At 44.7% G+C, this 21,416-nt stretch overlaps 1 protein-coding gene across 3 annotated transcripts in view; it reads left to right on the top strand.

Moving 5' to 3' along the window:
* ERCC6L2 (ERCC excision repair 6 like 2) overlaps positions 1 to 19,508 on the top strand; it is a 110,762-nt gene extending 91,254 nt beyond the window's left edge. For 2 of the 3 annotated variants that reach the window (XM_079108819.1, XM_079108820.1), the window contains 2 exons: positions 8,631 to 8,812; positions 14,670 to 17,400. In XM_079108819.1, coding sequence (XP_078964945.1) covers positions 8,631 to 8,812; positions 14,670 to 15,630 — 1,143 coding nt within the window. In that variant the 3' untranslated portion in view covers positions 15,631 to 17,400. The other variant, XR_013758741.1, reaches the window with a different exon arrangement.
* The last annotated feature ends 1,908 nt before the right edge of the window (positions 19,509 to 21,416 follow it).

Here is a 21,416-nt window from a genome sequence, read left to right on the forward strand (position 1 = left end):
CCTGAGCAGACTCAGATGCTGGAGTTTGTGTTCTGACAGGAGACACCCGAGATGTGTCAAGTATCTGACCATTTCACAGTGAAGAAGGCCAGTGACCATTAAATTCAGTTCCAGCAGGATATGCTTCTACTTGCCCTTCTCCGTGTGGAAACATCATTCCTCTGCTATGTGACTCAGGAAAGCTTATCAGAGTAGGAGAGAGTGGAAATGATATGGTCACAGGGAACCCACTGTGATTTACCAAAAAGGGTGAACCAGTCATAGCCTTTAGTACTTCATGGTTAATAACAAATAATCTGCATCCAGCTGCAAACTACTCGCAAGATTTTCATGTCATCTGGGACATGGTGCTTGAAACGTTCCTCCCCAAACACTGGAGGGCCACTGTGGCCTTAACCTAATCAGCCAAGTGGCCAGCCGAGGCCTGGGCAAAGGGAAGTGAGGAGCCTAGGCCACTGCAGCCCACATGGGGCCTGCCGAGAAAGGCCCTCGCTAACCTTTTCTACCAGCACGCTTTCTCTCCAATCATGTCGCATAACAGGTTTGATTTCTCACAGGGTCTCCAAATAGTCTTTAGAGACATCAATAATATAAAAAACTCAGTACATAGAAAGATTTAAAACTGAGGTCACAGCTGCAGACTGCTATGAACTTATCCATTAGTATTTACTGGAGATCCTATAGACTGGTAGAATTGTGAATTTTAAATATAAAAGGACTAGTGAAAGTCCTGAATCCTCTGTCACTAGATCGCAATTCTCGAATCCTTCATTGCCCCCAGATAATGAGGCTTAAAGAGGTACAAGACCTTCCCAGGATTATGCAGTACATGGCAGAGAAAGACCTGCGCCCGGGGCCTGTGGAGCTGAGCCCACTGCTCATCTGCTCCCTGGAGAGGCCAGGGACCTGCCCTCGCCTCTACCTGTAGGAGGTAGTGAAGGGAATTTACCAGACTGCCCTCCCATGCACGACAGCGAAAACCCCACTGCTGTCTGCAGGCTGGTGAGGGGCCACTGTGGTCTCAGGGGCCCTCCCTGGGGTTGACTGCTGTGACCATGAATGACAGAGCCTTATGGGTCGACTGCAAACTACTTCTCACTGATTTAATTTGATACATGTTTTTTAATGAGATACTTCCACTATGTGGAAGGACAGCCAGTATGAGGTAGTCCCAGATGACTTGCTCAGAAAGCAAATACGAGTTCGAAAGGACTTTCTCTGGCCCAAGCTATCACGTCTTCCAGGAGAAAAACAGACCATAGTTACAAACTTCAGTCTCCCTCCCAAAGCAAGTTTTGGATTTGAATCCAAGTGTTTGTTTTTTTCAGATTTGAATGTCATTTGTAAACACGTGCAGAAAATGTGCCTCTGATAGTATTTGTGGTAGTTCTCTGATCAGCTGGCTTTTCTCAAAAGAATGAGTTGAGGAGATTCCTAGGGGGCTCATGGGGCACACTTGTGCAAAGATCCTTAAAAGTGCTTGTCATTTCCGACTCTCCTGTGCCCTTGGAATGAATCCTCTCCAGGCGTGCTCTGTGCTTCTCTAGTCCTCCTGAGCCCCACTTTGCAGAGAGATAAGCAAGTTCATGACTTTCTGTGTATTCACAGGGCTTGGCCCTTAACCAAAGAGAAATTTCTTTTTTAATCTTTTGTTTGAACAGATGTTAAACAAAAGCATGGCTGCCTCAAACTTCACTGTTTAAGGTTTAATGAAGAAGGAAAATCAAAGAGCACTTGATATTTTTGGATTTAGGGCCAAAAGGGTGTGATCTGGCTGATGTGCGGGTGTGGCCACATGTGGTACAAACCTTAGTGTTTTCAAAGTCCTGTGCCCCTCTCAAGGGCAAGGTGACGGGCAGGTCCTTCAGTAATCTAGAACCAGAACATCTGATCTTCCACTCAGGACTCGCAGTGGGCAGAGCCGGGACCTTCTAGTTCATTTAACATCAGCCATTTCATCCCTGTGGACTCTTCCCATTTCCATATTATTTCTCCCTAGGTACCCGCTACAGATCTTCAATATGTACCTCCAAAATCACTGTTTACTTCAATGAATATTAACAGAAAGAGGGTTTTTCATTTCCTTAAGCCTTCCCTGAACTATTTCATGGCAGTTTCCTAGTATACAAACATAGATTCCATATGTAGTGGAGTAAAGAGGAAAATGCTAATGTGATCATGTGGCTCTGAGGAAGGAAAGGTCTTCCTCGCTTGCTTTTTTAAGGGCCCTGACATCAAGAGTTGCTCTCTGCAGTGTTTTTAAGAGTCAGTATTGATTTTTATTACCCTTTCATATTGAAAATCTGTAACTTTTTTTAGTTCAGGCTTTCAATAAATAGCTATTGTTTTAATGGAAGTATAGCAACTTTACTTAGATCTACTTTTGAATTGCAGAGAATACACTTTTGGTTTAAAGGAATAAAAAAGAGTACTCTATATCAAAGGTCATTTGAATGTTTTATCCCATTGGGCTACATGAAGAAGGGAACTTTCCTGCAATATCTAGTGTACACCTAAAACTTTACAGTAAGGGGTAAGATATGCAGAATTATGGATCATTATTACACCTAGTGTGGACTCATTTTTTCTATTTCTTTCTTTTTCTTAACTGCAGAAGGACTGAATTGAATCACCTGGAGTTTCAAGTGTACAGACTATGTACAGTGTCTAAGAATCAACTGAGCATATGATACATAAAGTAGAACAAAATATTTTTAAAGTCCTGAGATGTGGGGGGGGGAAGGTGCACAGTAAACACATCTCTAGCATTTTTCCCTACAAGTGTCCTTATATTTATTGTAATCCTAATGTATTTTATAATTTAAAATAATAAAATATTATTTAACAGAATGTATGCATTATACATTTGTAAAGAGTAATCTTTATATTTTCAAACACATTTTATAGGTATATCCAAAAAAGCCAACTATGATAACTATCAAAATTATGTCAGAGCAGATATTATCTTGGAAATGAGCCTTTTTTTTAGGAATCAAACCGAGGGGCACTCTACTACTGAGCTACATTCCCAGCTCTTTGCCTGCCCTTTTTATTTTTTTACTTTGAGACAGGGTTTCCATAAATTGCTGAGGCAGGTCTCTAACTTGAAGTCCTCCTGCCTCAGCCTCCAGAGTAGCTGGGATTGCAGACGTGTGCCCCCACACATGGCCAAATGAGCCATTTCAAGTTAACATTTAATTGTGGCTATGTGAAAAGACTATTTTGGCCAGAATATATTAGAACAATTACTGTTTCTAGAAATAATAGTTTTAATGTTTTAGTTGGATTAAATAATTTTATAAGCTGAATTTCGTTTTAATAATTATTTTTATAAAGATAACATTTTGTGTTTAAAGTTTTAATGATGTAACTGAGATTAGGATCTATATAACTAGCCTCAGTCTACCTTCTGCCTTTTTAGACTTAGCTGTGGTCTGGAGGAGGAAGGACTTTTCCCTCCTTTTTCAGTTCTGCCTGACTGCTCCATCTTTAGAATGTACATCCAAAGAAGAAAGAGGGGTTACTACTTTGAAGTTAGAATATTACTTCAATATTTGGCAATAATTCAACTTCACAAGCAGCCCCATTTTTTGTTCAATTAGTTTTATCATCAAATGGATTTTTTTAACTGTTTATATTATCTGAGAGTGGTTACTGCATTTCTTATATTTCTTAGTAGATTTTATTTTTGATACTGATGCCTAAAGTAGAATTTGATTTTTTTTTCATGTAAATACTATAGTGGAAATACTAAGCAATGTCTAATAATTCATGAAAATAATCATGCACATAGCAATTACTGAGTGATAAATTATACTACAATAGCCTGAAGTTTTCTAAAATAGAGTTTTAGCAGAAATACTTCTACTGTACAAATACTGCACAAAGTTGCTGCTGCTTTGTTTTTTTTTTTTGTTTGTTTGTTTGTTTTTTGATACTGGAGATTGAATCCAGTGGCACTTTATCCCTGGCTCTTTTGTATTTTGTATTTGGGGACAGGGTCTTGCTAAGTTGCTTAGGGTGCCACTAAGCTGCCGAAGCTGTCCTTGAACTTGTGATCCCCCTGCCTCAGTGTCCTGAGTCACTGGGATTACGTGTGCATGCCACCATGCCCAGCTGCACAAAGTTCTTATCTTCCTGATTTCTTCCTTGTTTTATTATCATAACCATAATCAGAATCACAGAGTTTAGTACCTTTAATTCTTGGTAGATACTTTTGAAGAGTCCCTTTTAGAAAAAGTTAGGGACAATTGGGAGCGTTCACAGAAACTGGGAGCTCTGCTCTCTTCCTTCGTGGTACAAGCACAGCACAGCATTTTCCATCAAATACACACCCAGCACTCTAGTTGGCCATACTGCCCCCGGAGGAAAGAGGGGCGAGCGGTGCTGTTACTTTGCTTTCTTGCGCAGCACAAGCAGCTTCGTCCTCTGTCCTAATGTGAAGACAGGCTCTCACCTTTTCAGTTCCTGCTCCACGTCATTCTGCTGAGTTCCTCCTTCCCTGAGCCTCCATTACTGATGCTCCTGCCTGGTGCTGCTTCAGCATCCTGGCTTCGTAGCTGTGACCTAAGTGGTAATGAACAGATTTCAAATCCAGTTCACAGAATCTGGAATCTTTTCATCTTGGCCACCTACCTTGTCTTTGGCTGTATAATAAGAAATGCTGACTGTCATACAACTGCAGCTGCACAGGGGCACTATTTTCCCTGGATAAGCTATGGTAAAGGATGGACCACACTCTTACTGTAAAGCAGTGAGGTTTTACTCTCTAACAAGAACACCAAAATGTTTACAAGTTAAATCAGGTGTTGTTTTTCAAAGAAAAACAAGACTTTTTGAAAATTACATCAACAGTACTTCTACTTAAAACAGTGGTCACATACACCCTATGAATATGATGAAAGTCACAGGCTCTTTAGTCTGAATGGTGTATGTACAGCTTTAGGATTCATAGACACCCCTTCTGAAATCACTGAAACCCTCCACAGAACCTTGGGAAGGTAGGTAAACCCAGGTTAAGGGTCCACACTCCCCCCCCACAATAGGAAGAATAATGCCCTCCCCAAATATGCCCATGAAGTAATTCCTGGCACCTGTTAATATGTTACTTTACCTGAAAAGGGAGTAGACGCAATTAAGGTTAAATCAGTAGCCCTGAGATGACTTCATTACATGGCTGCAGTTAAGGATGCTAACCAGCTGACCAGGATCCTTTGATCCTGCATTATCTGGATGGGCCCACTCTAATCATCTTAGAGAACCTTTCCTGGCTGAGGTGAGAGGGTGATGTGACCTTGGAGAAAGTGTTAGAGAAGAGCTGCTGGCTTCCAAGAGGACCACAAAACAAAGATTGTGGACAGCCTCTGGAAGCTGGAAAAGTGAGGAAATGGATTTTCCCCTAAAGCATCCAAAAAGGATCCCAGCCTTGCCAGCACCTTGATGTTAGCCCAGTGAGTAGCCCAGTGAGACCCACATCAGACTTGCTGACCTACAGCAATTTAAGATAATGAGTCTATGTTATCTAAAGTCTATTCGTTTGTGGCGATTTGTTGGGGCAGCAATGGGAAATCAATGCACCACCGCCTGGTCCCTATGTATTTTATATACTCTGCCTTTGGAGTTGCCATTCCAAATAAACCTTTGCAGGCACACGGATTCCTCAGATCTGTCTACGATAACTGAGGTAAATACAGAATTTCATTTCACAAGCTTATTACATCACCTAATAAAATGGAAATCTGAAACTAGACAGATTTTTAAAAAAATAAAAGCTAGGATACTGAGAAAAATAATTTTACCTTTTTACTATTGGTTGAAAGAATCAGGTTTTAAAATGGAATATTTGTCAAACCGTAAAGATCCACTTGTCTGATAGCTGTGGTTGCAAAGGCTGAATGTTCTTCACAAATTTATAAAAATGACTTTTAAAAAATGTATTTGTACAAAATGTGAACTTTGTAATGCTGCCATGGTCAGAAAGATCTAGTGTGATCATGTGAATAATTGAGAATTGCCACCGTCTGGTGTGATTTCTCCAAGGCCTTAGGCATTTGTGTGTATGAGGAGAGAGTGTCCTATTGACCTTGTCTTTCTGCTTACTCTCTTTACTTTCAGGTAAGTGTTTTCATCTCTTCTCAAAATAATGAGAAATTATTTCTGGGGATCATCTAAGGTTATCAGCCTTTAGAAACTTCGAATGTTCCTCTTGTTTTGTGATGGAAATAATGCATCAGATCTCTTTTAAACTTACCTTTAATGAGTCAACATTTTCCTCTCTTTGTTAATAATGTTTTAAGGTACAATTTTTTTAAAAAAAATTAAATCTTTAAGGAAAGTATCTTTAATATTACTGATCAGTGCAAAGCCGTAGTTCCTGCTGGTCACCTGATATTTTGTGTTTGTGCATCTGAGCCACAAAACTTTTAAAGATATCAGTTTATTTTCATTAGAAATGGGTTGCTACTAAAGAACATACCATTTTTGTCTTTTTTCCTATAAAAATGAACTTGAATATAAGTTAAATAGGTAAATGTCTTATAAAAAAAAAAGAAAAAGCTAAATGTGCCACTTATTTTTTTAAATAGGCTTAACATTTAAACCCCTAAGGGTAGGACCTTCTTGTAGATGTAAATACATTCATATCTCTATAGGTCAAATGCGTAGCATGGTGGCAGAAACATAATAAGTATGTAGTGAATACTTGAGAAATTAAAATATTTTCCCACCTATATTCTTTGGATGTGTGCCACTTCTATCCAATTGAAATCCTGCCAGAAGAACTAATAATTATTATATCGTTAGTAAGAATCTATGTCTGTTAAACTATGGTAGTCTTTGTATGCTTGAAAATGATAGTTTAACTAGGTATAGAATTCCAAGTTGACAGTTTTTTCTCTCTGCATGTTAAAGATATTATCCTATTATCTTCTGGTCGTGGTGATATTAATGAAAAATCTGATATTAGTTTGTCACTTCTTTGCAGATTCCTTATCTTTTCTTTCTGGTAATTTTTAAGGTATTCCCTCTATATGTATGTAATCTACCAAAATACAGATGTATTTTCATTTTTACCAATAGGGATTCTCTTTCTTTTTTCAGTTTGAAGATTTATGCCTTCTTTAATTTTCTACTATTACCTCATTAACATTATCTCTTCCATTTTCTCTGCTCTTCTAGCATTTTAGAAATTTGGTATGTCTTCTGACTCTTAATTTCCCTCCTTTTCTCCTTTTTAAATTCCTATACTGCATTCATTGAGTCTGTTTTTTTTTTTTTTTTTTTCAAAACTATACTTCTTTTAAGTTTGCTTTTAGTTCTTTCCCAAATCTGTCTATACAATGCCTTTTTCTTGCTAGTGGATCCTATTCCATCTTTATCTTTCCAGACACATAAAGATTTAAAGATGCCTTCAGGTGGCTTTATCTGTAGTTCCTCAGGTATGAGCTCTCCTTGTCGCTGCATCTGATCGCGTCCGTGGTGTTGGGTTTCCTGTGTTCTTACAATTTTTATCCTAACCCTCCTTGCGCACCCTCTGGGTATGGAAGTCTTTCTGTGGTATGTTTGTGTTCACCCCTCAGGTAGATCGGTGATCTGCCCTGGTTCTTAGCCAGTCTTTGCACGTTGATTTTCAGCTTTGTTTTCCATGCCACCAGGGTGGTGCAGACCCAGACTCCACAAATGGCCCCAGCTGGGCATTTCATCTTTTTCTCCAAAAATTCTATCTAGAGTAAGAAGGTGGCTTGTGTCTATCCCGTATCCTAGTTTAGGCCTTCCTGGCTTTACTGTGAAAAATCACATATTCTCTTCATACTTCCTGTGTTGTTCATTTGTTTCTTCATTTTCTAATGCAGGGAGTTAAATCCTCCCATCCTCCTCTATCCCCGGTCCTGTGGGCCAGGACACTGCCCTGCGAGCTGCTCAGTTTCTGCCCCCGCTGACCCCTGTGTTACTTCTTTGTTGTTTGCGCCTAGAGACTTCCTTATTTTTGAGTTCAATATAATTTTATTGTTGTCATTGTTGAACTGTATCTAGTAATTCTCTTTTTGGAATGGGATGGGCTTTCCACCTATTCACAATTGTCAAGGAAAGTGGAACTATACTGTTTAAAATGATTTTTTAACCCACCATTGCTAACAGTTTACCTGAAACAAGTTACCCATGGTCTAAAATGTTTGATTCCATCTGTAATTTACCAACCATAGTTAACCTCTTGAAATCATGAATATTCTTGCAACCCAGCAGAGTTCAAAAAGTAGGATTGATGAAAATGATTTAAAGATTATTTCTTTTTCGAAGTTTGTCTACTAAGATATTAAGTAATAGACCGCTTAATAATTTTGATAAAAATCTCTCAAATTTATTGAACTTAAAGATTTTAGAGTGCTCTTTTTTATTCCATCATTTATAGAGTCATTAATTGGTACCTTTACTTAGAATAGTAGCTCTCAGCATGTGTATCAGTATGTCCAGTCTCAACAATAGAAACAGTCACGTTTTCCCCATTTCATCTTTTTAAAGGTCTAGGTTGAAATCTTTTGACAGTAATTTCAGATGAAGAGTATGTTGGGGGAAAGTGAGACATTCTCCTTCTTTGACCAAAACCAACCTTTTGTTTCCTTCCCTTTTTTCAGACATACAAAGAAAAAGTGAACACCGACACAGTGACATATACAAAGAAAGACCAGCCACCAAGTGAGGGATCCATTTCCTTTCCTCTGTGCATTTCACACCCTGTGTGTCAGAAGAAGAAAAAAGTCCACCGTACAGACCAGACTACCTTTATAATTGGAGAAACACCAAAAGGAATCCGCAGGTATGTCGCATGTGACAACACTAAACTTTAGCAATAATTATCAAAAGAAGTATGAATCCTTAATAAAATATAAAAATTGTTTGAATTATAACTGTACCTGACATCTAAATGTTTCAGAAAAGTCTGAATTTGCACACTTTAAAAAATAAACTTCAAATGTTTTAGATGTTTTTAAAAGGATAATCCTGAACTGATTTTTTTAAATGAAATTATTGTATACAACAAAAAGAAGCCCTTCAGTACATTCTGTTCATTCATTCATCAGATATTTATTGAGCACCTAATATATGACCAGGCATTGTGCTAAGTGCTGAATATACAGAGGAGAAGACAGCCGTGGAGCTCACAGTGTGGTAGGAAAGGGGTAGACATTGAACCATAAGGTTTTAAAAAGTGAGAAAGCACATAAGTGAGTCATTATAAAGTGGAGTTCTAGGAAAGAAGTGGGCTGCAGGGCGGAGCCGCCTCTCTAGGGGCAGTTAGGTGGCATATGCACTGAAACCTCACGGGTGACCAGGCCGAGGACCAGATTGGTAGTGTCCCTGAGGAGGGGCGGCTGGGTGTTCAAGGACCTGTGAGGGACTGGTAGACTCATGAAAAATAAACGGAACAGTGCGTGAGATGCACAGAGACAGGCGGGGCTGGAGCATGTTGGGCCTCAAAGACTGGAAGGCCTTGGACTTGGTTCCAGTGGAAGCTGTGGAAGTCGGTGTGGCTGGGTGACTGGGTACAGGGCAGCTCCCACTGCGGTGTGGCAGGGGCACAGTGGATGTGGGGAGACGGCGGTGAAGAAGGGAGGTGCGGTGATGGCCAGGAGCCCCCAGTGAACTGTCCTGGTGGGGGTGCCTTGGGGACGAGCCACATGGGAAGTTCAGTTCGGTGCTGGACTGGGTGGGGAGGAAAAGAGAACAGGATCGCTCCTCACTTCCTGTCCTGAGCAACAGGGTGGGTCTTCTAAAGGAGGAAAACTAGGAGGGACACAAGTTCGGAGTGAAAAACGAAACCCAGGGGTTCTTCTCACCCATGCAGTCTGGGATCCTGTGGGATCCTCAGGTAGACAGTGAGCGTGCCACTCTGGGGTTGGGGTTCAGGATGTGCACCCAGGGGTTATGAGCATAGAGCCTGGGAATGATTTCAGAACCACAGCACTGTGAACAGCCAGGGGGCAGGGACAGGAGGAGGAGCAACGAACCCCCATCCCCACCATCCCCACAGCTGCAGCATGAGAGCCAGTCCTGGAGGAACAGCAGCAGCAGGGTGGGGCAGGGCACGCGGAGGGCCTCCAGTCCAGGAGGGGTTTCAAAGGGCCGAGTAGTTCACTTCCTCAATGCTGCAGGATGGTGGAGTCAAAGCGTGCACTGCTGCTGCCAGCAGAGCTCTTGGCCACCTTGGCACGGGCAGTCCGAGAGAATCGGTGGAAGGCTCTGCGAGAGCTCTTTAAGCTTGGCTGTGGAAAGGCGCAGTAGCTGGAGGGCACTGTGGGGTCACGTGGGGTTGTTGAAGTTGGAAGCATCACTGAACCACGGTGTGGAGGGAAGACGCGTGGGGAAAGAGACCGTGCAGAGGTGAGGACAGGAACGGCAGCCTGGAGAGGGCAGTGTCTGGACCACGGGCCACAGCTGGCCTTTGCGAGGCTCTGAGAAAGAAGGGACTTGGCACATCATGGGCACAGACGTGGTGGCATTTTCTCAGTGAATCTAGGATCAAAGCTGTCATCCAGAGAGAAAGAAGTCATCAAATGAACTACAAGTGGGAAAGCTAGTGTAGCAGGACTGGGATTGCTGGGCAACGTGACGTCGCCGTCTGAGACCGAGTTTGGCAACCATCGTCCATTTGTGTGCAGACTTTATCCTGCAGGTTTCAGCTGCCCTGTTGCAGGCACAGAATAGAGATGGCCAGGTCTCACCAGGGGTGAGGATGGGCGGGGAGCAGCTGGAACACTGAAGGATGTTAGTAAAGGATGGCTGTAGAGTAAACCCAAGCTGCACGGGAGAGGGGCGTGAGCAAGTGGGAGGGGTCCCTGGGAGGGCGCTGAGGCCTCCTGTGCGCTACAGCACTCCTGTCCTGGGGGCTGGAGCAACTGAGCTGGAGCAGATCGAGTTCCAGGACGTGGAGGTCGTGGGGCTGGTGGTAATGACAATGACAGATACGACCCTAGGAGCAGAGGCTAGCATGGAAATGGGTAGGCCAGGTGGGGTGTGGGCAGGCCACGTGCACATTGATGTTACTGAGCTCGATGGCAGGAAGCAAGGTCAGTCCAGGATCTGGAGTGTCCAATCACAGGCAGGAAGCAAAGGCCACAGGAAGCAGGGAGGGAGCCTACCTACCGGGCTATCCTGGTGGCCTCTGAGACGGTGGGAAAACAGCGCTGGCTCTGTGGATTCAAACGCTTCCCTCAGGGGCTGCACCTCCCAGGCGACTGGCCCTGAGCTGCCGGCAAAGGCTAGTCCCTCAGCTCCTGGGGAAGCCGGGTGGTGGCTTGCCTGTGGCTGTCCGCTGCCTGCAGTGGTGTGGAAGGGCAGGCACGCCCCTGTCTGCACAAACACTGCTCACAGGACTTTTGCAGGTTGTCTTTTCACTGGGGCAATTATTTTTCTGAGAGGCCACCCATACATTTTGCCAGCCTTTAAGGAACACAGGTGCCTTTATTCCCTTTGGCAGTGTGTATTTTTTATAAAAGTATAATAATTAGTTTTGCCTCCTTCTTTGCTTTCTTTTTTTTTTTTTTTTTTTTTTTTTTTTTTTCTTTTCTTTTCTTTTTCTTTAATACACTGAGGATTGGATCCAGGGCACTTTCCCACTGAGCTGCATTCCCAGCTCTTTTTATTTTTTATTTTGCGGCAGGGCCTTGCTAAGTTACTGAGGCTAGCCTTGAACTTGTGATCCTCCTGCCTCAACCTCCAGAGCCACTAGGTACAGGCATGTGACACTGCACCTGACTCTTTCCCCTCTTTGTCTAGCAATCCTGGAGAACAAATGTCTCATACTAAGTATAAAGGTGAAGTGTGTCTGATAGCAGAGTGCCAGCGTCTGACTCAGGACAGTGTCCAGTAGGCTGATTCCCCCTCTACCCCACCAACCATTCTGGTCCATCATTAAGGCTCTGCAACCATGTGATCATCTGAATGAGGTGTTCAGCCTCCTGCTCTTCAGAAGGCTTAGGCAGAGATAAGGTGACTCCAATTGTGTTCCACCCTGCTTCCCCAGAGAAAGGGAGAGGATTTGGAGTTTTCCCTGTGATACATAACTACTTTTGATGCCCTTGCTAAATAATACCAATCTTTGGCTTCCCTTTTTCCTCTTTCCCCAAGGGGTTTATGGAAGTTTACTCAGACTTACTGATTTTCGCCTGCACAGTGACTAGCTTATGCCCCTGATTGTACCTTGCATTTCCCTAAATTCTTAGAGAAAGTTCTTTTGAAGACCCAGAATTAGGAAAGCAAGTTAAAAGGCAAAAATAAAATGAATAATAATCATAACTTTTCCCATCAGGGGCAACTATGTGGCATAGTTTACTTGCAGATTATTCAGGTTAAACAGAATTTGAAACAGCTCTTCTCCCAGAGGTGACAGACACAGGGTCACGGGTGAGGTCTTGGTTTCGGCCCAGCAGAGGTGAAGTTTCTTTGGCAGCTGCCAAGACACTCCCAAGTCTTGGATAAATAAAAGACATCAGCTTGCAACCCTGCCAATCACTAAATCTTTGCAAGCACAAATATTTATCAGAAAGGTCACAAAAATGGATTTGGAGATGATTAATAAACAAAACAATATCATATGACTTCATTTGAACTAAAAACTGGAACCTTTTAAGAACATGCTCACTTTCCAACAAGAGCATTGGTGATTTCCAAGAAAGATGCTTGGGAGATCGTGTGGTGGTAAGTGTTCTGAGGAGATGAGGGTGGCTGTGGCCAGGCGTGTGCAGCTCTGGATTTGGGACATTTGAGATGCTCGAGTGAGTGCTAGACGCCATGGCGCATCTGAAGCCACAAAGGAAAGGAGCAGGCGTGCGCTAGGACTGCCGCTGACGCCAAAGGAACAGACTTTCCATATTCAGCATGGGGGGCAAAAACAATAGGTGACGTTGACGCTCTACCTTTACATATGTACACTAAAAATAAGTCATCATTTTATCCTAAGAAGTCTGTCTGCATCAGGCGACACCCTTCACAATTGGCAGCTGTTCCTTCGTAGTTTTTCCTGCCCCTCCGTGCACCTTGTCCCCTTGGAACTGGGCCTGTGTGCATATTCCCTCTCCCAGGAGGCGTCCACTCTCCTTCACCTGACTGACCAGAGGTGACAGCAGAGAAGCCCTCCCTGCCCAGCTTGCCCACTGGTGGTTCCTGGTGTGGGTGCCCCTGCCAGCCGGCCTGTGCTTAGCACCTCTGCCCTGGTGGGGCTTGGTTTTCATACTCTGTCTTCCCCAGGTAGACCGTGAGCTCCATTGTGTAGTACCTAGCACATAATAGGGCTCTATAAACACGTATTGAATGAATGGATGGGTTTTAAAGGAACTAGTGTATAAAATGTGAGTGCAGATTCTAAAACTTTGGGACTTATAATCATGTGCTACAACACCATCTTTGGTTTTTTTTTTTTAAAGAAGTATTTACAGACATTAAGTTTTCCTGATTCATGACCCAAATTCAGTATCAGCAATTCAGTACCCTCTGTCTTATTCTTGAGCTACCATAACAAAATACTACAGATCGGGTGACGTAAACAACAGAAATTCATCCTCAGAGTTCCAGACTCAGGAAGTTCAAGATCAGGGTGTTAGCCAATTCAGTTTTTGGTGAGGGTCTTCTTTTTACCTTGCAGATGGCCCTCCTTTTCACTGTGTCCTTGTGTGGCAGAGAGGAGGCGGAGGGTGGGGGGGAGAGGTGGAAAGGGAACGATGAACAAGTAGAATAATAACATCCCATTACTTCATGTGCTGTAAAAGCTGGAACCTTCTAAGAACGCCCCTGGGCCAGCTCTGTGGCCTCTCTTCTTACAAGGACACCAGTACTGCCAGATTGGGGCCCCACCCTTACAACTTCATGACCATTAATCCCCCTACAGGCCCTAACCCTAAATACTGTCAGATAGACCTTTGGGGCATCAGCATAATTTGGGGGGAACACATCTCAATTCGTAGCTTGCTCACCAGTGGAAAGAAGCAGTCTATTGCCCAGGGCACTAAGTCATTTTTCTGCCTCCATCTTACCAAGTTCCAGAAGGCCCATTTCCTCATACATTCCTATAACAGTGTTTATTAATATCTTACACTAAAAACGCAACTTCTTCAAACAATATCTCACTTTTAAGGCTATCTGTCTATACTAAAGTTAGATCAATTGAGAAAAAAAGAATCAAGCTTTACATGAGTTTACAGCTTTCCTTTTGGCTCATCGAAAAGTCTCATAAAATTTCTATGTCATATTTATAGAAAAAGGGAAAAGAAGAAAGAATTAAATTTTCTCATAATTTTCGTTCTGTTCATTAAAACCCCTTGACAATAGTATTTCATGGGACTCGAATGCAATATAGATCTCAAATATGTTATGATTCTCATGTCAGTCATAAATTGGCTCACGGGAGGAACAGCACGCTGGGATCCCATAATTCCCAGAAATTACCTGATAGCATAAATCAGAATAACTTAGAAAGCTGGTGATTTCATGGGCTAAGATATTTTCCCTAGTAGCATAAGGAAAAAGGCCATGATAAAAGCATCCTTGTTGTAGAATTAAGCAGGCATACTAAAGGGACAAAATTACACAGCTTTGCCTCGGCCTTTCCTATTATTGATGATGATTTTTCTGAAAATAAAATATAATGAAAATAACCACTGGTTTTCTTCAATCTTTAGAAAACAATTTGAAGAAATGGCCTCTTACTTTAACTTCTCTTCTGTAAAAGAATTTGCTAAATATGTAACTAATGCCACTTCAGAAGAACGACAGAAAATGCTAAGAGACTTTTATGCTTCCCAGTATCCAGAGGTCAAAGAACTTTTTGTGGATTCTGCTTCAGAATTCATCAAATCTGCCCGCAAGGAAGGAAAGAATATCAGAAATAAATATGAAGAAAGAGACTCTCTTATGAAAGCAAAGCCATCACATTCTAAAATTTTGTCCTTTAAAGATTGTACCAACCAAATTTCTCAAATTTGTAGCCCAAAAGTATCTAAAGGAAAATCAATTAGCTTTCAGAGTTATGGCACCTGTAGGAAAAAGACCCTTCCCAGTGATGCAGAAACTCCCAAATCACCCCTTAGCGCTACTCAAGAGAAAGACAGGCGAGCCTGCAGAGACCCCACCACCTCCCGCTCGCTGAACAGCAACCGCAAGGCACAGGAGAGGCAGCTAGAAAATATCACGCAAGACCAAAAGGACCTCGCAGGAACAGGCGTCTCGGGAAACAGACCCCTTTTCAAGTCAGAAAACAGACAGGCAGAAAATCCAGCCTTAGGAAATGCTTCTGTGGAAGGCTTGCTTGGTGACACCTCTATTCTTGATGACCTCTTTAAAAGTCACGGGAACAGTCCCACACAACTGCCAAAGAAAGTTCTTTCAGGGCCTATGGAAAAAGCAAAGCAGAGACCAAAAGACTTCTGGGACATCCTAAATGAGCAGAATGAGGACCATCTCAGTAAACTGACTGACGTGGCAGTCATAGAGACCCTGTGTGAAAAAGCCCCCATTGCCACCTCCTCCAGAAGGAAAGAGGAGCTGGAAACCTCCCTCTGGAAATCCAATGAGAAGTTTCTGTGGAAAACATTGCACTCGAGTGATACAGATGAAAACACAAGCAACACGCAGAGCGGGTGACAGGAGCGTGTGAGTGAGCTCGTATACCAGGGAGCCGCGCCCGCACAACGGTTGACCGTCCCATCATGAACACTGTGGGCAATGTGTCTTTTTATTAAATTCTTGCTTTAGGGTCTGTTAGTTTCCAATGTCATGATTTGCTTTCCTTAATATCTGACTTGATCTTTTGGTTTTGGTACTGGGGACTGAACCCAGGGCCTCTCCACCACTGAGCCATATCCCTAGTCCTTTATGTTTTTATTTTGAGACAGGATCTTGCTAAATTGCTGACTTTGGCCTCAAACTTTCGGTCCTCTGCCTCAGCCTCCTCAGTTGCTGGGATTAAGGGCATGCCCCACTGTACCCAGCTCATATCTGACTTGATCTTTTAAAAAATATGACTGTATTATAGTGTTATGAAATGGAAAAGATTCTAGATTTGTTATCAGGAGAACTTTTGTGACCTTAGATAAGTCACTTGCCCTGGTATACATTCATTTCCTCATATGAAAGATTCAGGGTTTGAACTAGATCAACGCGAATATCCTTTCAGTTAAAAAACGTTTGGTTTGCTCTCCCACGTGCCTTTTAGTCATAGGCCAAATCATCCCCCCAAATCAAGGCTACGCTGACGTATTTCTTTCTTACTAGCATTTGGAAAACCATTAAGTACTTTCCTTTTCCCTTGGGTATCATGTTTTATTATTTAATAATAATTTATTTACCAATCATTTCAGATGAAAGTTACAAGTAGTACTGAATGTATGGTATTGTGTTACAATGTTAATTTTATAAGAGTGGAAATCAAAGGTAAACGTATAACTGTGAGATAGGATGCTGAAGTAATAGGATTGCTAGATAACAATGCCTCAACTTTTTATAAAACTATTAGGGTTTAATCTATATAAATAAAATTTTGCATAGTACTTTTACATTATTTAAGTAAAAAGAAATGAGTAAACATTTGATTTTACTTGAAACTGTTCTGTTTTGCTGAACTGAATGTGTATGGCTCATGTCCAAACCTGAGTTGGGCTCATTGTTGAATTCACTTGTTCAGGAACATTCTTGCAGCCCCTGTGTTCTGAGCTGGGCTCTGGAGGTGTGCAGGTCAGACACAGCTACAGGTGAAAGCAAGGTCTTATCTCTAAAGAGCCACATGTGCAAAGCCCTGCATGGTGCTGGACCTGAGGCAAGCAGGAACCTGAGCCTGCGACTCCCTCGGGTAAGCTTGCAGGCTGCATTAGGAGGCCTTGTCCATGCAGAAAAGGGAAGAGAGCCAGGTCATCCTTGAATATTGTTGTTAGGAAAGGGGACTTGGGAGTACCAAGGAGGGGCTGTCATTGCTCAGAAGTGAAAAAAACAAAACCAGGATCTTTTCTCAAGGGCCTGCATGGCCACGTGTGCCCTAGAGCAAAATATGGCCCTTAAGCATGGCGAAGCAAACACCTGGTGACCAGGAAGGGGAAAAGAAGAGGGCACTGGGGCCCACAGCCCCCTTCAGGCTGCCCGCCCCGTGACCTTAAGACCTCCCACTGGGCCTCCCTCCTGAAGACTCCACCACTCTGGTAGCACACTAGGGAGCAAGCCTTGGCCGTGTGGACCTTTAGGGACCCTTCAGACCCAAACACAGCTATGAAGGCTCAACCGCAAGAGTCCTTCCAACCCCACCCACGTGTGTCACCAACTGGGTGGCCTCAGGGAAATGAGCTGCTTTCAACCTTAGTCTTTCCACTAAATTAGAGATGGATTAAATTGTTGGTGTTCAGCCTTTTTTTTTTTTTTTTTTTTTTTTTTTCTTTTTAAAGCAAATTAGCTTGGCCTCCATCAGAAGCTCAGTTATTAAAGCAACGCAGGCGGAGGTTGTTGGTTCACGCAGCCCCCGATGAGCTCACGGCTCGGAAATCTCCAACCCCAGGTTCCCATGATCCTGTTTGCCACAGTCTGCCTTCTTCACTTCTCTTTGAAGCGCTGGCAGTTCCTGACAGCTGGCGCTCGCCACGCAGCTCGTCATGGTGGCAACGGATGCAAGGCGCAGGCCCGTCGTGCTGGGTTTCCTCAGCGTTCCCTTAAGGCCCTGAAACCACTTCTTCCAGGAGACTAGCAGGCAGTGCAGTGGTCCCAAAATATTCAGGGCAAAGGAGCCTTAGTCCTCCGAGGTGCGTGGGTGATGAATTTCCTTCTGCTCAGAGAAAATCAGTAAGCTACAGGCAACTCGGAGGCGTTCCTTCACATTCAGGCCACGCAGTTTGCAGACTCAAATTATCCTTCCTCCACGTTGTTAAAACAAGCCTCTTTATGAAATGGTGATGGGAGATCATCGTTTTTAGACTTTTTATTGTCTTACTTGATATAAAAGCTGGTAGCCATATGTCAGTCCCAAAAGTTTTATTTGACATTTACTGGTCTATAAAATCCAGAAGAACGGGGACCACAGCCTGCCTTAAAGGTCATGTTTAATATACAAGCACATGAGCTCCGTAAGTTAGGATGTCACAAATCCAGTTAAGAATGGGTGTGGAGGACCCAGCAGCAGTGCCACTGACCCGTAGATCTAGGAGGCGCGCCGTCTCCAAAGTGCAGGTCGCCCTCCTGGCTCCTCGCCTCTTCCGTCATCACCACCGGAGTGACCTTGCTCCATCTCCCACCTGCTTCTGCAAAGCTCCCTCCACCTGCTGCTTCCAGGCGCCCCAACAGGACAATTCATAAGCCACTTCCCACTGGTGACGCCCCCCGCACAGGAGCCTGGCTGCTGGTGGTGTTCATGGCAGGTGGGAAGGGCATCTCGCTCCCTCCTTGTTCAAGGGCGACTCAGCAAGGCCACCTTGCATCCTAAGGACTTCCGGGGGAGGGGGAGAGAGGCAGGTTCACTTTTCCTTCCAGCCCAGGCTCTCAAGTCGGCCCCCGCAGAGGCTCTGCCGTGCCAGGTGCCCAAGGTCCCTCCTCAGAGGACTGCTGCAGGGTCTAGGGCAGGCACCGGCACCTCTGTAGCTTTTCAGCTTTCACCGTCATGCCCACGAGCCAGCACTTAGTCAGAGGTTCGTTACTGGGCAAGGCTCACCTGCCTGGCCTTCCGTTCCCTTGAGAATCACCATCTCCAGAGAGGCACTTCACCGAGCACAGCTGACCCCACCTCCTTCGTGTCCCCTCCACCCCTGTGTAAAACCAGTGACTCGGGGCCAAGTTCATGATGGAGCCCACTCTACTATTTTTTAAAGCCCAAAGTCATTATGTTCCTATAGAGATGTCCATGCACAGCTGTGTCCGCATGTTCAAGACAGTAGCTAAAACAGGGGAGCAACCCAAGTGTCCATCAATGAATGAACAGATGTGCAAAACAGAGCATGTGTGCCTGTCACATTATTCAGCTTTAAAAAGGAAGGAAATCCTGACACGTGCCATGACACGGATGAACCCGGAGGACCTTAGGCAAAATGAAGTAAGATAGACACAGAAGAGCAAATACTGTGTGATCCCACTTACAGGAGTCAACAGAGCACAGACAGGGTGCCGGGGACTGGAGGGACAGGAGGCGGCTGGGGAGGTCCAGTCTCAAGGCCTGGAGATGGGGGGCGGCGGTGGTCGCACGACACATGAACGTATTGAAAACCACTAACTGTGCAGTAGGCACCAAAATGGTGAAGATGGTGGATTTTGTTACATATAGTTTGCAACTTTAAAAATGGGGGGGAAAATATAGCCAAAAGCAACCCCTCACTCAAAATGTGTTACATACCAAATTTTAAATACGTGAGATTGACTTTCTATTAATTTCATGTATATATTTGGAATTATAAATTTCAATTTTTGTTTTTTACACTGCAGTTCCATATAACATTTTTTAAAGCTTCCCTTGTTTTAAAAATTTTGGAAAATAAAATATATAGTATTATTTTTCTGATTATACTTGTCAATGTGAACTTCATTTGCTTCACTGCAGGCTAACCTATTATGATGGTTAGTTTATTCTCCACATTTCCAAATTGAAGACCAGACTTAATCACAGGCCATTCCCACCTTATGGTTCAACTTAGGATTTTTTTATTTACCTGCTAAGTAGAAACCAAGCTCCAAGTTGCTGTGACTGAGCAATACCGCAGTAGGACACTGTCAGGATGCCCGCCATAAGTTCCTGCCAGTCGTCAAGCATGTTGAAGAAAGGCCAGCCTGGGCGAGATGCTCCCTGGGGGTGCTAAATGCTGTTCTGGTTTACGGTATTTTTCAAGTGATGATGGGTTTATGTCCTTATTTGATGTGCAACCCATTATAATCGAGAAGCATCCAGGTCTCTCCGGACCAGAGCTGGCCCTCTGCCCACCTGCCACCATCCTCACTGGGCTTGGGCTCCCCACTGCCAGTGTCCTGGTGGCCTCCACTCTGCCTGCAAAGCCTGACGTTCCTTCCCCTGCCCAGAGTCCTGCCTCCCCCACCCTCAAGCTCACCAACTCTGTCCACCAGCAACCTAACAGTGTTCTCCTCTCCATGAGCTCTCTCTACTGTCCCCATCACCATCAAACCTTCATCCTGCTGGGGCCTCCTGGCTTCCCCAATAAAGCTGTTGCACACACTCCACCTCCTACTAGAGGAAATGCCTCCAGCACAGTCAGGTGAACTGAGCACTCTAGAAGCCAGATCATCCAAGGTCATCCCCAGGGCTAGCAACTGCTGACATGCCAGGCCAAGGCAAATGCAGCCAGTCCCGGGAACCTGACAGAGGAGCCATTTACCTCCAGAAATGGCCCAGAGGTTGCCAAATGCCCTGCAAGAAACCTTAGGGTGTGGCGATGCACAGGGGATGTTGGGTGGACAAGCAAGTCTCGGGGGATGTAGTGCCTCCTAGAAGGGCCAGGAAGGAAGGGAACTCACCAGGACCCTCAGCCACAAGTGCTGGAAACAAGGAAGGCGTCCTGCGTTCAAAGGGAGAAGAAACACGCTCTGGGCAAGAGTGGTCACTCAGCCCCCGCCCCAAACTGAGGAGTGAGGTCACTAAGCCCGAAAGATGGGAAGGCCAGACACCTCTTCCCCAGTCGAGCTTGGCCTTTAAAATGCCCCGGGAAAGAAGCTGGGCCTTTTAGCAAGAAGATCGTTTTGCATTGATCAAAACTAAAAGCTTCTGACACCCTAACGCCCAAGATTTGTGCGAACTCGGGGCGGGGAGACACGCGCGAGGAGGGACAGTCACGCGCAGGCTCTTGGAGGTTATTTGACCCCAAGTCCCAGGGGTCCAGTCAGGCAGCACGGCTCGAGGTTTCCGCGGCGGGCCGGCGAGTCCGGGTGAGGGGAGCTCTGTGGCCGTCATCTCCCGCCTGATGGACTCCGGGATGCTCTCGCGGCGCTCGTCGGGTCCGGCTGGACCGCGGACCCCGCGCGCTGCCTGCGCTCCGCTGCGCGCGCTCCCCACTCCTCCGGTCCCGCACTGCAGGCAAAAGCTAGCGAGTGTGTCGTGGGAAATCGTCGACAATGAAGCCAAGCTAAACCCCAAATGGGTACCCGACCGCTGGGACCATCGCTGGCACCCGCCGCGTGGGAGCCCGAGCTGGGGGACTCACCGCCCCCGGGCAGGGGAGAGAATCTGTTCCTCCAAAACAGGCTTATTGTCTCTTTGGGGAAAGGGAAGAGTGCGAATTCGATGCTGCTCCGGTGTCGATGGGAAACCTGCCACCAAGCCCAGGCGCCTGCGCGCGTGGCTGGTGCGGCATCGGCCGCGGAACGCAGGCAGGTCTCCAAGTCCCCGCGTGCGGGAATCGTGCCTGTCCCCTGCCGCCGTGAGCCTCAGGGCTGTCCGCCCGGGAGCGCTGGAGAGAGGG

Source organism: Sciurus vulgaris (assembly GCF_902686455.1).
Source record: "Sciurus vulgaris genome assembly, chromosome: 13".
Lineage (NCBI taxonomy): Eukaryota > Metazoa > Chordata > Mammalia > Rodentia > Sciuridae > Sciurus > Sciurus vulgaris.